This window comes from Rhinopithecus bieti, unplaced genomic scaffold, assembly GCF_001698545.2.
Source record: "Rhinopithecus bieti isolate Rb0 unplaced genomic scaffold, ASM169854v2 scaffold_14885, whole genome shotgun sequence".
NCBI lineage: Eukaryota > Metazoa > Chordata > Mammalia > Primates > Cercopithecidae > Rhinopithecus > Rhinopithecus bieti.
In genome coordinates, this window is record NW_016807971.1 from 72,780 (window position 1) to 88,250 (window position 15,471).

Here is a 15,471-nt window from a genome sequence, read left to right on the forward strand (position 1 = left end):
CACAGAAACGTTTCTTCTATGTATAAAACATATAAGCTAAATAACATTAATTTGAATACTTGCCCTTCTCCTAATATATTTCTCTTCTTTCCTTACCTCCAATTTAAAACAAAACCTAAGATTCCCCATTTATGTGTAATTCAAATCCTCAGAGATATCTGGAGTTAGAAGGCCCTAGGAAGATACCCCTAGAAAACATTCATACTTTTAGGAATGGAATTCTCTCACAGTTTGCCTGTTTCTAAAGTGAAAGGCAGTTTAAAATCACAAAATCTAGCATGAGAGCAGAAAGTCCTTCCAGGAAGTTAACCAAAGAAGCAAAATAAAGTAAGAAAGAATAAAGAGGAAAAGGCCATACTACAAAGGGGCATGCCTGACACAGCACACAAGCTGTTATTTGGCCATCTGTTAAGAATAAGTATTACACTAACACCTCGATTTCAACATTAAAAAAATAAAAGTTTACCTGCGTACTACACCAACAATAACTGTGTTTTCTGAGAGTTTTGATGATCTGATAGACCTTAAAAAAAACACAAAACTTTAAAATAAATATAAAAATAATCCTTAAAAACCAAATATACTTAAACAATTACAACAATTAAAGTTGGAAGAGGGGTAAGAAGGGAGACTAAATGATCCCCTCACTCTCTGAATTCACTCACCTTCTTGACTACTTGATCTTTCTCTCTTTTGGGGGCAAATTCCCATTCAGTGGACTGTGTTAACTGTAACAATTATGGAGTATGAATTAACAGTTAACTAAGATGATATGCATTCACTTGTTCTGATCTTTATTAATCTGCACTGTGTCAGGCAGAGTATTTTCCCTACTTTGTGCTTACATGAAAGAAGTCGTTGGTCTCTTCTTCCAAAGGAAAATGCAAGTTTATGTCTATTACCACAGGTGATGGCTATGTTTACAATGGGGATAAAGGAGCCCAAGGGCTGGCTCCACTGCATTCTAAGGAGCACAAAGGATGAAGAGTTCCTAGGTAAAATGGAGGCTAAATTAATAACCAAAAAAAATCCAAAACTAGGAAATGCAAGATACTGTAATCGGTCAGAAAGAAGAGCATCAACACCTCATGAGAGGGTTAAGAACAGAGGACTGGTCTAGAAAAGTACAAGAGACTGTTCCACTAAAGTTACCCGAAGAGTACGAGACTTCCCATACAGAGTGAATTCAACCCTTCTGCAGAAACAGCTTTAGAGGCCACGGGGAATGAAAATACAGCCAAAATATCAGAGCAGAAATAAATGTGACATAGAATAGGAGAAAGAAAAGAAGTGCTCCACTGGAGAATATGCAACAGCTTTGAACTCATCCTACACTGGGAAAAGAAAGCAGGACTCTAGAGAAGAACAGCTCCACTGGAGAAGGAAGGAACTCACCCCAGACCCAGAGGAAGAAGACTCATGTTGGAGACGGACTCTAAAAGGAGGAGAATGTAGAGGAACATAACTAGACTGCACTAGTCAAGTCAAAGGTGAGCTGGCCTCCTGGAGAATGTGTCTAGGATGGCACAGAAATCAGTCAAGACTGACTGCATTTGCTTCAAGCTGTTAGTTCAAGGATTAGAATCACTTCTGAATCACAGAATTCAGAAAATAATTTGAGCGACTAGTTCTCAATTCTCCCAAAGATGGTACATAACATAACCATTCCAGATGCGTAAGAGATCCATCATGCACGATGGATGCCCCCGTCTTTTTTTGAGACAGGTTCTCATTTGTCACCAGGTTGGAGTACAGTGGTGCAATCACAGCTCACTGCAGTCTTGACCTCCTGGGCTCCAGCTATGAGTAGCTGGGACCTCTGGCACATGCCACTGGCTAATTTTTTTATTTCTTGTAGAGACGAGGTCTCACTACATTGCCCAGACTGGTCTCGAACTCCTGCATTCAAGCAGTCCTCCTGCCTTGACTTCCCAAAGTGCTGCGATTACAGGTGTCAGCCAGCACACTCAGCCAGATGCCCCAGTCTTAACAAACTTTTCCTGTAAAGGGTCAGGGAGTAAATATTTTAGGCTTTGCAGGCCATATGGACTCTGTCACAACTACTTAACTCTACCATTGTAGCACAAAGGCAGCCATACATAATACACAAACGAATGGGCATGACTGTGTTCTCCTTTGCCCATTCTTGCCTGTGGGCATTCAGGCTTCATTTTCTTACGGAATCCAGGTTGAGAAAGGTTGAATCTAACAACAGATGCAGAATAGGCCAGGGGTAGGGAAGTTGCTTGGGAATGGAAAAGCAGCTCTAGGGACCAGCCAGTATCTCTCATGCTCACCTCTTCCCCACCCACTCAACATCTCTGCTTTTCCGTGTTCACTCTGTACTCCTCTAGTGTCCATCTACATATCCTCTCCAGAGGGAGCAAACCAAAGGGTGCTGCATGGCTCTGCTGGAAGATCCCTTGTAGACACGCCACTTCAGGGCTTACTGGCCAGGTGTCAATCTCCAGTTCAACCCTGGTCCCCCTAACTGGGGAGAGCAGGCAGGCTCAGCTTCCTGGGGAAGAGCTATGGGAAAGGCTGCTTGGGCCTGGAGGGGTCACTGGCACAACAGACACTCACAGACACAGCTAGTGCACTCGTCATACCTGATGACTAATATTCATCCTAGCACTGATCTCAAACAGGGAATAAGAGACTCATAAATGGTATTTTCATCACTTCTAGTGACACTGTGTCTGTTCTGTGTTTACATTTCCATATCACGGAGATTTGGAAGGAGAAAGGGGAAATTTAAGTATGTAGCCATTTCAAACCAGCTTTCAGCTTTTTAGAAGAAAAATCAAGATGGGAGTGATATAATGGCAAGTAGGCAAGCATGTAGGTGATCTCAGTAAGGAGCTTTGAATGATTTACTCATACCTGGAGACACAAGAATGAAAAGCACTAGGTTAAGGATAAAGTGGAAGGGAGGACCTTGTTTACCTGGAGATAAGCCCTTAAAAACAGCTCTAAAACTGTATAAAAAGGTAGAGGCATACTGGGAACTTTTCTGGTGCATATGAAGGAAGAACGGGCTAGAAAACAGAAATGTCAGGAACCTGGATTGAAAATTAACATCCTTGTCTTGGAGTTCATGAAAACTAGGAAAGAAATTACTTGGCATTATTGAAATGTATACCTGGATGCTTAGGAAGTCAGAATTCAAGAAGGTCACGAAAAAGATAGAGTGTGATCCTATAGCATGAGATTCTGAAAGCAGTGTAAGTACTCTAGGAAGTCCCCACCCACCCCACTTTTTTTATGAGACAAGGTCTTGCTCTGTCAGCCAGGCTCGAGTATAGTGGCATGATCATGGCTCACTGCAGCCTCGACCTCCTGGGCTCAAGTGATCCTCTTACCTCGGCCTCTCAAATAGCTGGGACCACAGGCATGTGCCACCATGCTTGGTTAATTTTTTGATGTTTTGTAAAGATAAGGTTTCACCATGTGGCTCAAGCTGGTCTCAAACTCCTGGGCTCAAGCAATCTGCCTGCCTTGGCCTCCGAAAGTGCTGGGATTAGAGGTGTGAGCCATCATGCCTGGCCTCACTGGGAAAGTCTTAAAACCATGCTACTTGGTTTACCATTAGGATTCATTTTGGCCACACAAGATAGAAAACATCAGAGAAGAGTGGTTTAAACAGTATCTGTCTCACATATCAAAAATGTGTAGAGGGAGACAGTCCAGGGCTGCCATGGACTCTGCAGGATCAGGAACCTAGCTCCTACCAGTGTTTCTCTACTACTGTCTGTACATGAGGTTTCTTCCTCGTGGTCCAAGACAGATACTGAACACTAGCCATAATGTCCATATTCCAGACAGCAGGAAAAACGGAATGCTTCTTCCCTAAGGATACTTTCCAGAAGATACACATGATGGGTACATTGGCCAGCTGTAAGAAAAACTAGGGAACACAATCTATTTTCTAGGTAGCCATATGCTCAGCTACACATCAGAGATTCTGTTATTAGGAAAAGAATAGAAATGGATACTGGGGGCAACTACTAGACTCAAGCTACTCTAGGCAACTACAAATAATTCTGATAATGGACTCAGCACAACACTGGAAAAAAGGCCACATAATGGAGGCTCACTATAAGAACATAGCCCAGCCTTTTAATGAGTTAAGTTTTACAAAAGCAAACTCCATTACTTGTGCTTTGCTATTTTTCTCTGCCATATGGTATGAGTTTCAGATGAAAAAGAATGGGATTGATAATGGTATAAAGGATCTGCACACCAAGGTGAATCAAGAAATTGTATAAAAGCATCTGGCGCTCTGGGTTCAATCTTGCTTCTTCATTCAACATAGATTTTAATTCTGTTAATGTGTTTTGGGTTTTCAAGCAGTACTTTTTTTTCATTTTCTCTATTTACCTTTATGAGATCTTCCCTTTTATTACAGAGACCTACTACTGTTGCACAAAGAAATACCACTGCACCTCTTCTGAGTCCATTAAGCATATGTCTTCAAAAGGTTCTACAGTGTCTTATAAAAAATAATTTTCTTAGTCTTCAGGGCTGTTTTTCCCCCTTCATTATGTGGTGGCACTTTTCACAGGCCCCCCTTTGCATCCTGTTTACACACCCCTGAATACAATTCGCATCTGTACAGGCTGAGAGTCTGCTAACAAAGAGGGTCACAAGAGTTTCCTTAGCACCTCTTCACTGAACACCCTTGGTGTCAGTAGCTGTCCTTCTCTTAGGTCTGGGCTATAGACCACATCAACAAGCACAGTTCAAGTTTGGAGAGTACTGCCAGCAGGCATGCACAGGTCTGCTGCAGAGCGGGCTCCTGGCCTGTTCTCTCTGATTCTCAAACTAAAACTGAGAACTGATGCAATTTGCTATTTGAAACTACAGTATGTGGAGAACTATCCTCAGGTTCCTCATGCCTCTGTCCCTTCTTAAAACACAGTAGAAAAACCATGTCTCTGTCCATATCCCTCTCTTCCTTACTTTGGGTTTCTGAGTAGATGCAGAAAGTAAAGAATCACGGGGCAGCAGGGATGGCAGGGACTAGAGTGCAGGCCTCTGCCCAGCTCATACAGCCTTGCTGCTCTGCTGTGGCTCAGCCATCTGTTTCTCTGGTCAGAGCAACCTCCAGCATCCCAGGCTTGGCAGAACACAGTGGGAGTAAAGCAAAGCCCGTTTCCACTGCCTTCCTTTATGGCCACTGGTATTTTAGCTTCAAAGACTGAAGTGTGCAAGGCACAGTTCAGAAACAGGCTTCTTTATTAGTCTCCACAGTACGACAGATACAGTGGAGATCCCTATCCTTTTCTGTTCTCTCAGCTTCTGACCTATCATCTTATCTTTGTGTGTTTTTATTTATTATTGCTATGGTCAATTTTTGTCTCTTTTTCCCTCTTCATGGGTTTTTTGATAAGAAGTTGGGAGAAGACATTGATATCAAGTACCACAGTGGGAATATGAAGCCATACTCTGTTGGGAACTACTGGATGGGCCTCTAGCAGCCTCACAACTGATTGACTTGCCTCATCTCCTCCAGTTTTCTACTCCATTCTCCACTTGGTAGTCAAGTGATTTTCTATCCTGCTCGACACTCTCCTGCGCAGAATATATCAATGTCTCAACTACCTACGGGGTGGAGTCCACAGTCTTTGGCTCAGCAAACAAGGTCTTCATCATCTGGTTCATGTCTGCGGTTCCAGCCTCCCCTGACACCCACTCCATATCTGCCTGACCAGCAGCCATCCAGCACTGAGCAGAGATGCCCGGATGTGTTGCCTGTTACTATACATGCTGCTCCCTCTACCTGGAACATTTTCTCCACCTTTCTTCCTTTTAAAACTCCTGCTCATCCTTTAAGATGCAACTCAAGTATCCTCTGGCACAGCCCTCTTTGACACAGGCACCCACAACACTGCGTAAACCTCTTCTGTGGGCACTTACAAGCCTATACAGAAATCACTCACTTTCCCTGCTAACTAAAGTATTAGCTCCTCAGAGACAAGAAGCACATCTTCCTCATCTATGTAGCTCTAGTACCAAATGCAGTGCCCAGACCTGAGGAGACTTGCAAAGTAAGGTTCCTAAACTGGTAGATTTGGAAATATAATAGACATAGAATATTTGCTGTTAGCAACGCATCTCATAAGGAGTGTAAGGAGTTCCAAATGCCCCCAACAGAGATACAGGTGAATGCTAGTCATTTAGACAGGTCAACAACCTATGAAAAGCTCTTCATAGGCAGTGTTGATTAGGTATCCCAAAAGGGAAGATGAAGGGAAGGACACAATTCTGCAAGGCTAAGGTCTCACGAGCCACGTAAGTCAGCTCAGAGACAAGGCAAGCTGGTTTAGGGGCGGGGAGCCTGGAAAGATTTCTTAAACAGTCCAAAGTGGGCACACATCCTTAAAGGGATGATCTTAAGGGAGATAAGTCAGGTAAGGGCCAGAATGAAGACAAAACTGATTAGGAAAATAAATCAGGGTCTGTTCTTGCCTCTAGAAAACTCACCACGGTTAGTACAAGGACCCACCACTACCCCAAATCCTCACCCAACAAGATGGAGATGATGTGGTAGAAAACAGCTTGTGAGAAAGACTTGAGATTCTTGGCCAAGGCTGTGATGTGGCCATCAGGAAATAAATGTGATCAGGGATTACATTTGTAAAGTCCTGCGCTCTCTGGCTAGCACAGTGGAGGGGACTGTTCTGCTTACTCGTCACTGGTTCCCCCAAACCTAGTGTGAGCTTTTTGGTTCTGAAGCCATGCTTACGAGGGCTATCAATCAGAAAAGGGTACCCAGGGGAAGCACCCTTGATGTGGTGGGAATATGAAACCAGGACCTGTTAGGAGCCACTGATAGCAGTAAGGGTGTGCTCAGTTCAGAAAAGAAAAGATGTCTGCGGGGGACACAATTCCTGTCCTCTAATGTTGGAAATCCATTGTGGGGAAGAGGAATAATAGATTTGTTCAAGCAATCTTGTGGGCCAACTGTGGACAAAGTTGGGTTCAATAAAAGCAGAGCTTCTAAATCTCAGGGCTTTCACTTAGTGAGCCCCAGGTCCCGAGGAGAGGCTGGATGGAGGGTGCTAGGCACTTCACAGAGGAGAGGCACAGCTGACATTCTGTGCTTCTCTAAAACCTTATATTAAAGCAATCCAGTTCCCATTCCTTACTTAAAAACTATATAAAATTGTTATTTACATGATGAAAGAACTCTGATTAACTACAGTGCTTATGAAATTTGGTATTTGTGTGAGTTTTTAACTGAGACGTAACATTACTTTTTTTCACTGAAACATTTCAGCTCCTCTAGTCTATAAGCTTATAAAAGACGAGAACTTCATTTTATAACTTTCAGTCTAAAACATTCTCTTGTACATAGCTCAATAAAAATCTGCTGAATGAATTAATCCTATTTTTTTAGAATATTCCTAAAACATATAGCAATAGTACATTTTCTTCCCTTAAAAAGTGGAATATAATGTTACGTTTCTTTTACTACAATTTTTTTTTTTTTTTTTTAGAGGGGCCTTTGCTCTGTCACCCAGGCTGGAGTGCAGTGGCCGGATCTCAGCTCACTGCAAGCTCCGCCTCCCGGGTTTACGCCATTCTCCTGCCTCAGCCTCCCGAGTAGCTGGGACTACAGGCGCCCGCCACCTCGCCCGGCTAGTTTTTTGTATTTTTTAGTAGAGACGGGGTTTCACGGTGTTAGCCAGGATGGTCTCGATCTCCTGACCTCGTGATCCACCCGTCTCAGCCTCCCAAAGTGCTGGGATTACAGGCTTGAGCCACCGCGCCCGGCCCTACAATTTTTAACAGTGGAACATAACCAGTACAATTTAATTTTTCTTTTACAATACAAGATGCTCTAGTAGTCACCTTTAAAGGTATGAACTTCCATTGTCCAGCACATACCTGTGGCTAGGCTTGGGCCTGGACAAGACTGGGAAAGTGACCAAGTTTTCTCCAGCCCCTCACGCTGTCCTCCCTTTTCTATCTCGGCAGCCATTTGGCCCACCTTAGACACCTCTACTGCCTTGCAACATTCCACCATGACTACCAAGTATCATGTAATTTACATATCATCTTCCCTTCCTCTGTGTGGTACCTATTCAATGTTAGGGATAAAGGGGATACTAGAAACTAAGTGTTCAGGCCGGGCGCCGTGGCTCAAGCCTGTAATCCCAGCACTTTGGGAGGCCGAGACGGGTGGATCACGAGGTCAGGAGATCGAGACCATCCCGGCTAACACGGTGAAACCCCGTCTCTACTAAAAAATACAAAAAACTAGCCGGGCGAGGTGGCGGGCGCCTGTAGTCCCAGCTACTCGGGAGGCTGAGGCAGGAGAATGGCGTGAACCCGGGAGGCGGAGCTTGCAGTGAGCTGAGATCCGGCCACTGCACTCCAGCCCGGGTGACAGAGCTAGACTCCGTCTCAAAAAAAAAAAAAAAAAGAAAGAAACTAAGTGTTCCAAATTTACAGCTGAGCTAAAACACCCCCAGAGAAGGCGCAGTTACCCACAGACAAGCAGCTGTCCAGGAAGAGCCAAACAAGGTCCTGGACCTCCCTCTTTCCTAGCCAGAGCTCTCTCTATTTCTCTTGGGCTGCAATCCCCCATGAACGTGCTGGGTGACTGGCCAGATGACATGTCAAGAAATCTGGGGTAGGGCGGGCATGGTGCGGTGGGTCACACCTGTAACCCCAGCACTTTGGGAGGCTGAGGCAGATGGATCACTTGGGGTCAGGAGTTCAAGACCAGCCTGGCCAATATGGTGAAACCCTGTCTCTACCAAAAATACAAAATTAGCCGGGCATGGTGGTGTGCGCCTGTAATTCCAGCTACTTGGAAGGCTGAGGCAGGAGAATCCCTTGAACCCTGGAGGCAAAGGTTGCAGTGAGCTGAGATTGAGTCACTGCACTCCAGCCTGGGTGACAGAGTGAGACTCCGTCTTGAGAAAAATAAAATAAAATAAAATAAATCTGGGCTACAATGATAATGGCTTATTGTGAAGTCAACCAGATCGAAACAGATGAGGAACATAGGCACATTTCAGGTACTAGATCAAGGCCACAGGAGAAACTACTGGAGGCAAGTCGTGGAAGGGTAAATGCTACCTAGTCTGACTACCAGGAGTGTGGAGTTCTCACCACCAAGGAAACAAACCCACGTTGACGTCACCACATACCCCACAAACAATCTTTTAATATGGTGTCATTTGCTTGTCACCTTGGTTTTTAACCCACAGGTTTTTAATCTACTTAGCTTATATCTTTTCTCTCTCTTAAAAGTCAAGATTTTAAATGTCCTTCAAGTTAATATGTCATAAAATTTTATATTTGCCTTGCTTCCATCAGCAGCAAATAACTTTCTTTAAAAGGCATTTTTTAGGTTTAGGTCACTACACAGAATTCTCTCATAGTATTGACAATGTGCAAGTGTTATAAATAAAACCCATTCATCGAACATTAAAAGACAATTTTCAAAATTTTTACAACTTTGAAAACAATCTGAAAAATTATAATTCTTACTGCACTAATATGCAAGTGATATTTGTGGTTAATTACATTTTGGGTTTCACTTTGACCCTTAATAATTCTTCTTATCCATATTTTCTTACTGTTTCAAGTAAAGTGAAGCAAGACAAAACAAAAGAGACATACATCAGTCCTACAAATAGTGAGGTTCTAATATTGTTTATTTTACATGCATGGAAAGCAACTTAAAAGAGAGAGTGAGTCTAACTTAATCTATTTCTAGGCTGCATGTATTGTCACAAAGGCCAATGGGACCATTTAGGCCAGAGTCTTGGGCTTACCTGCACAGTGCCTCTGCATCCAGTTGTCGAGGATTTCTGTGGTCTATGATGATAATGTCATGATGTTTGTCCAGGAAACAGGCAAGGACAGCCTGAGCCTCCTTGGTAACTGTACACTTAAACCCTGCTTTTTCACATGCCCTGCAGAATCCATTACATTGGTTATCTTCTTTGGTAAACACTAAAAGTACCTGAATCAAAACAGCACAGACACTTTTTTTAAAAAAGATGTTAGAATTGTCATTTCTTACACTTTTTTTTTCTTGAGACGAGTCTTACTCTGTTGCCCAAGCTGGAGTGCAATGGCACGATCTCGGCTCACTGCAACCTCTGCCTCCCGGGTTCAAGTGATTCTCCTGCCTCAGCCCTGCCAAGTAGTTGGGCCACAGGCACAAGCCACTATGCCTGGCGAATTTTTGTATTTTTAATAGAGATGGTTTTGCCATGTTGGCCAGGCTGGTCTCGAACTCCTGGCCTCAAGTGATCCTCCCACCTTGGCCTCCCAAAGTGCTGGGATTACAGGTGTGAGCCACCGTGCCTGGTCAGAATTGTCATTTCTGTGTGTGTGTGTGTGTGTGTGTGTGTTTTGGGGGGATGGTGGGTGAGCAACAGGGTCTTCCTCTGTTGCACAGGCTGGACTACAGTAGTGTGATATCACCTCACTGCAACCTCCATCTCCAGGGTTCCAGTGTTCTTGTACCACAGCGCCCCCCGTGGCTGGGAGATTACAGGTGTGCACCACCATGCCTGGCTAATTTTTGTATTTTTAGTAGAGATGGGGTCTCTTGATGCTACCCAGGCTACTCTAAAACTCCTAGGCTCAAGTGATCCACCCGCTGTGGCCTCCCAAAGTGCTGGGATTACAGGTGTGAGTCACTGCACCTGGCCATATGCCTACTTTTTTGCCAAGAAACCCAGTGACAGAACTCAACAAAGGTTTAGTTAAGCATTTTATCTTGAAACTAAATGAATTAAAACACATTAATATTTATTTTAGCTAAAAGAAAGTTAACTGGGTAAGTTCTCAGATGGTGAATGCTAATATCTTGGTGAAATTATTGGAATACTTAATCCTATAAATAATGTATTGAAATGTTTGACTCAAGATTTTATGTAATTCCTCCAAGTTAAAAAAAAAAAATCACTTTGATTAAAAGAAGAAAGATTTAAAGTAGACCAAAATGTGACACTTCAAAGCCTAGTGACACAGTCACAGGTACAAGAGGTAGCATCTGTGCCTCTGCCCAGGACAGTGGCTGGCTGTCCAGGATAGGGGCTGGCTGCCCCTGATCACGTCAGTCCTGGCCTGGAGCAAGCAAGGCCTGTATCCATAGCTTCTTCCTTATCCATCCAGCCTCCTTCCCTCTCTCTCTGCCTGCTATTCTCACTCCCAATGTGGTTCAGGAGCACCGGTACTCCATCCCTTTAGAAGCAGACTGACAATGGGGCAACAGTGGTAAGGAGGAGACGGGCAGCCTGTGAAACAGACTGCAAAGCTGTCAGAAACCCTCCTTAAGTTTATTTCTTCCAAGTTTACTCAACTACACAAAGACCATACATGCAGAGAACTAAGAGCACACATTTCTGTCAGCATTTTCCACATATTTTTTAATGTAATAGTGAATGAAACATGTGTTTATGTGCGGGGAGTCTGGATAAGTTGACTAAATTTCAATTGGTTGTTTTCTGTCTCATATTTTGAATTACATATATTACAGATATCCTCTCTCTGATACAGCTGATTCAGCAACATTGAAAAGACAATCTTTTTACTTTTTATATTGGAAAATTTCAAATCTACAGAAACGTGAATGAAAATGAACATTAAAGATGCCCTTTCTCTACATTCATCATCAACATTTTGCCACCTTTGCTACGCTTTCTCTCTCTCTCTAAACACATACATGTACATACATGCAATTATACACATTTTTTATTTATTGCTGAACCAATTTTTTCCTTTTGTTTGAGACAGGGTCTCATTCTGTTGCCCAGGCCAGAGTGCAATGGTGCGATCATGACTCACTGCAGCCTTGACCTCCTGGGCTCAGGTGATTCTCAAAACCTTAGCCTTCCAAGTAGGTGGGACCACAGGCGCACACACCTCCATGCCCATCTAATTTGTTGTTGCTATTGTTGCAGAAACTGGGTCTCCCTATGTTGCCCAGGCTGGTTTCAAACTCCTCAAGGACTCCTCAAGCTCAAGAGATCCTACTGCCTCAGCCTCTCAAAGTGCTGGGATTATAGGCATGAGCCACCGTGCCTGGCCTATTGCTGAACCAATCAAAGCAGGCTACAAACACTTCATCTCTAAACACCGCAATGTGTATTTCTAAGAAGAGGATATTCTCTTATATAACTATAATACTGTTACAGAGTTCAGGGAATTTAACACCGATCCAAACACTATTATCTAAATGAAAGACTATTTTAAATGTGTAAATTTAGCTCCACCTCCACCCTTTTAAAGAAAATCAGCATGTGAAAATACAGCACAGTTCATTATTACCTGAAGTTGATCTTGATGAAATCTCATGGGGCCAAATTGCACATCAGCTACTGCTACCTGTAAGAAAGAGATCTGCTTAAAATTGAAAGAAAAAAAGACAATAGAGAGAAGCTTAACTTTTTCTCTCTCTAATCAGTGCCAGAAATGAAAGCAAAATTTCTATTCTAGAGACAAATAAATAGTAGACAAATGAAATGATTATGAGGAATCCTAAGGCTCTCCTTATGGCCCCCAGGAGAAGTGGGGAGCAGGAAAGGAGAAATAAAATGAATAAATAAAATGAATGTGATTCTGGCTTTGCCTTTTACTAGCTACATGTGACTTTAAGTGAATTAATCTTCCTCAGCCTCAATTTCTCATTTGTTACAAAGGCCAAATGAGATGACAATACAGAAAGCCCCCCAATAACAGATACTAAATAAACGCTGATTCCCCCTGTGCCTATTTCCATTTTTTTCCTGATGGACGATGAAATCTTATATCCAAATGGCACACGAGTAATGCAGTCCAGCAGGCAGAACTGCGGAATGTCATTGAGAAATGGTTGACACTTTCCATTTTACAGAGGAGCATAATAGCATTTACTGATAAGTACTTATCCATTTGAGAATGTAATGCTAAATCAAAGATAAATATAATATCGTAACCAAACCCCAATGAGTAATAACAATCACAGCACCAATGGAAGATTCAGTGTGTTCTGGTTATTGTGCTAAGGGCTGAACATACGTTATTTCACTGAATCCGATAGTAATGTGGTGAGAGTTTGTAGCTGGAAAACTGAAGTTCTAATTACCCTGCATTAAGGCCACACAGCAAGTGGCAGTGCTGGGATTCCACCCAGGTTTGTTTAGCTCCATACAGTGTGCTGTAAACTCAGGAACACTAGACGATTTGAATAGTCTGTGTACAATACAAAGGGGCCCAAGGATGGGAGAAGGTGGGGCTGAAATCCAGTTCCAGGTGATGAATTCTGGCACTGGGCTGCTACCCAGGGAAAAAGACACATTTTGTAATTTGCCCAGAAACTCTGTAGGTGTTGATGAGATCCCAATCTAGACCTCTATGTGATGGTATGATTCATCACAGCAACAGAAGAACAAGATCCATAGGACTTCCTACAGAATGTTTCCCAACTGACTGCCCTCCTCCAATCTCTCCCCTCAAGCAGTGATCTATTCTAGTAAGCACATCATATGAAGTTTGCTTAGTGACAGGAGAAAAATCGACATATATTTTTAACCATGAGAAGCTGATGTCTACTAATTATGGGCCACTGGCTCAATTTCTGAATTGCTTTCTAATAATTTTATCTCTCAGAAGGCATAAAAAGAATGACAGTCCCTAATATTCTAGACCAAAGACTGAGGAGGAAGATTCTTCAGTTAGGTGAAAGAGTCAGGAGAACAGACAGTGCATGGTATCACCTATCCTCTTGAGTTCTGCAATTAGGGGCCAATCTCATACTGGTGTAACCGGATGCCAAAGCCAGAATTTCTGAGGGAAGATGGTCGAAGAGGTCCAAGGAGAGTCTTAAAAGATGGATTCAGAGAAGACAGTAGAGTAAGAAGCACGAGGAATCTGTCTGCCCACCTAGACTATACTGCACCGGCAGAATATGTCTGATATAGCTATTTTAGGAACAACTGAAGACTTGCAACTTCCAGGGGAAGGCTTGGATGGTAAACTGCAGTTAATTTTAGCTCTTAGCACATAGCAGGTACCCAGGCCCATGGTGGGTAGCTGTGCATGTGTTCCTGAAGCAACCTGCACACAACTTGCAGGACCTAGGGAAGGCAAAAACAACCTTGTCCTCCAAATATCAGGGATCTGTGCTCTGATCACTGAATACAGAGGTGCAGACAAAGAATGGGTGCATTATTGTTGCACTTTCTCCCATTGTTGCAAGCCATTCCCCCTCTAATTGAAGAGACTTCTAGGAGATTTAAAGGGCTAACACCCTTCCTCTCCTTTCATTTTTTCTTTTATCCCCTTTGAGAGTCAGACATTAGGGACTAAGGCATTCAAAAGCAATGGCATATACAGGGAAAACAAGAAAGAGATTATGCAAGCCTAGGGAAAGGCTTAGAAAATGCCTGAGAAGACCTTAAGTTTACACATTAGACTGATCCTTGGCACAGAGATGGCCTACCACAATTAAAAACAAAACAAAACAAAACAATAACAGCAAACCCTGGGGAAGACGGAGAACATGACTTCCAGAGTTACCACATTATTAAATTCAAATGCCCAGTTTTCAACACAAATTCACAAAGCATACAAATAAACAGGCAAAGTACAGCCAATTCAAATGAAAAAGAACTAAATCAACAGCAACCATCCCTGAAAGATACCTAATGGCAGATCTACTAGACAAAGACTTTAAAACAACTTAAAGATGCTAAAAGAACTGAAGAAAGATGTGGAGAAAGTCAAGGAAATGATGTATGAACAATATGAAAATATAAGGAAAGAGATGGGAAAAAACTAAAAAGAAACCAAAAATAGTTTCTGGAGCTGAAAAGTACAATAAGTGGAATGAAAATTTCACTGAAGAGATTCAGAGGCAAATTTGGGCAAGCAAAAGAAAAAATGAGCACACTTACAGAGGGGACAATTGAAATAACAAGTCTGGCAAACAGAAAAAAGTTTTGAAAAAAAAAAGTGAACAGAGCTTACAGTGCCTGAAGGACACCATGAAACAAGCTAATATATGCATCATGGGAGTCCCAGATGGTGGAGAGAAAGGGAAAGAGAAAATGTATGAAGAAAACATCCCAAACTTGATGTAAGACATAAATATAAATATTCAAGGAGCTCAACCAACAATAAGTAAGATGAACTCAAAGAGACACATACTAAGACACATATTTAATGAAACTGCTGAAAGATAATAAGAGAATCTTGAAAGCAGCAAGAACTGGGCTCACGCTGGTAATCCCAGCACTTCGGTAGGCCAAGATGGAAGGATCGCCTGAGGCCAGGAGTTCAAAACCAGCCTGGCCAACACGGTGAAACCCTGTCTCTACTAAAAATACAAAAAAAAAAAAATTAGCGGGGGCGGAGCAAGATGGCCGAATAGGAACAGCTCCAGTCTCCAACTCCCAGCGCGAGTGACATGGAAGACCGGTGATTTCTGCATTTTCTTTTTTTTTTTTTTTGAGACGG

General features: G+C 42.7%; 1 protein-coding gene across 2 annotated transcripts in view; it reads right to left on the reverse strand.

The window, feature by feature from the left end:
* PDE8A (phosphodiesterase 8A) overlaps positions 1-15,471 on the reverse strand; it is a 157,208-nt gene that overhangs the window by 62,710 nt on the left and 79,027 nt on the right. For both annotated transcript variants that reach the window (XM_017884272.1, XM_017884273.1), the window contains 3 exons: positions 12,304-12,360; positions 9,795-9,985; positions 467-523 (listed from right to left, as the gene is read on the reverse strand). In XM_017884272.1, the coding sequence (XP_017739761.1) occupies positions 467-523; positions 9,795-9,985; positions 12,304-12,360 (305 nt within the window). The remainder of the gene's footprint in view (positions 1-466; positions 524-9,794; positions 9,986-12,303; positions 12,361-15,471) is intronic.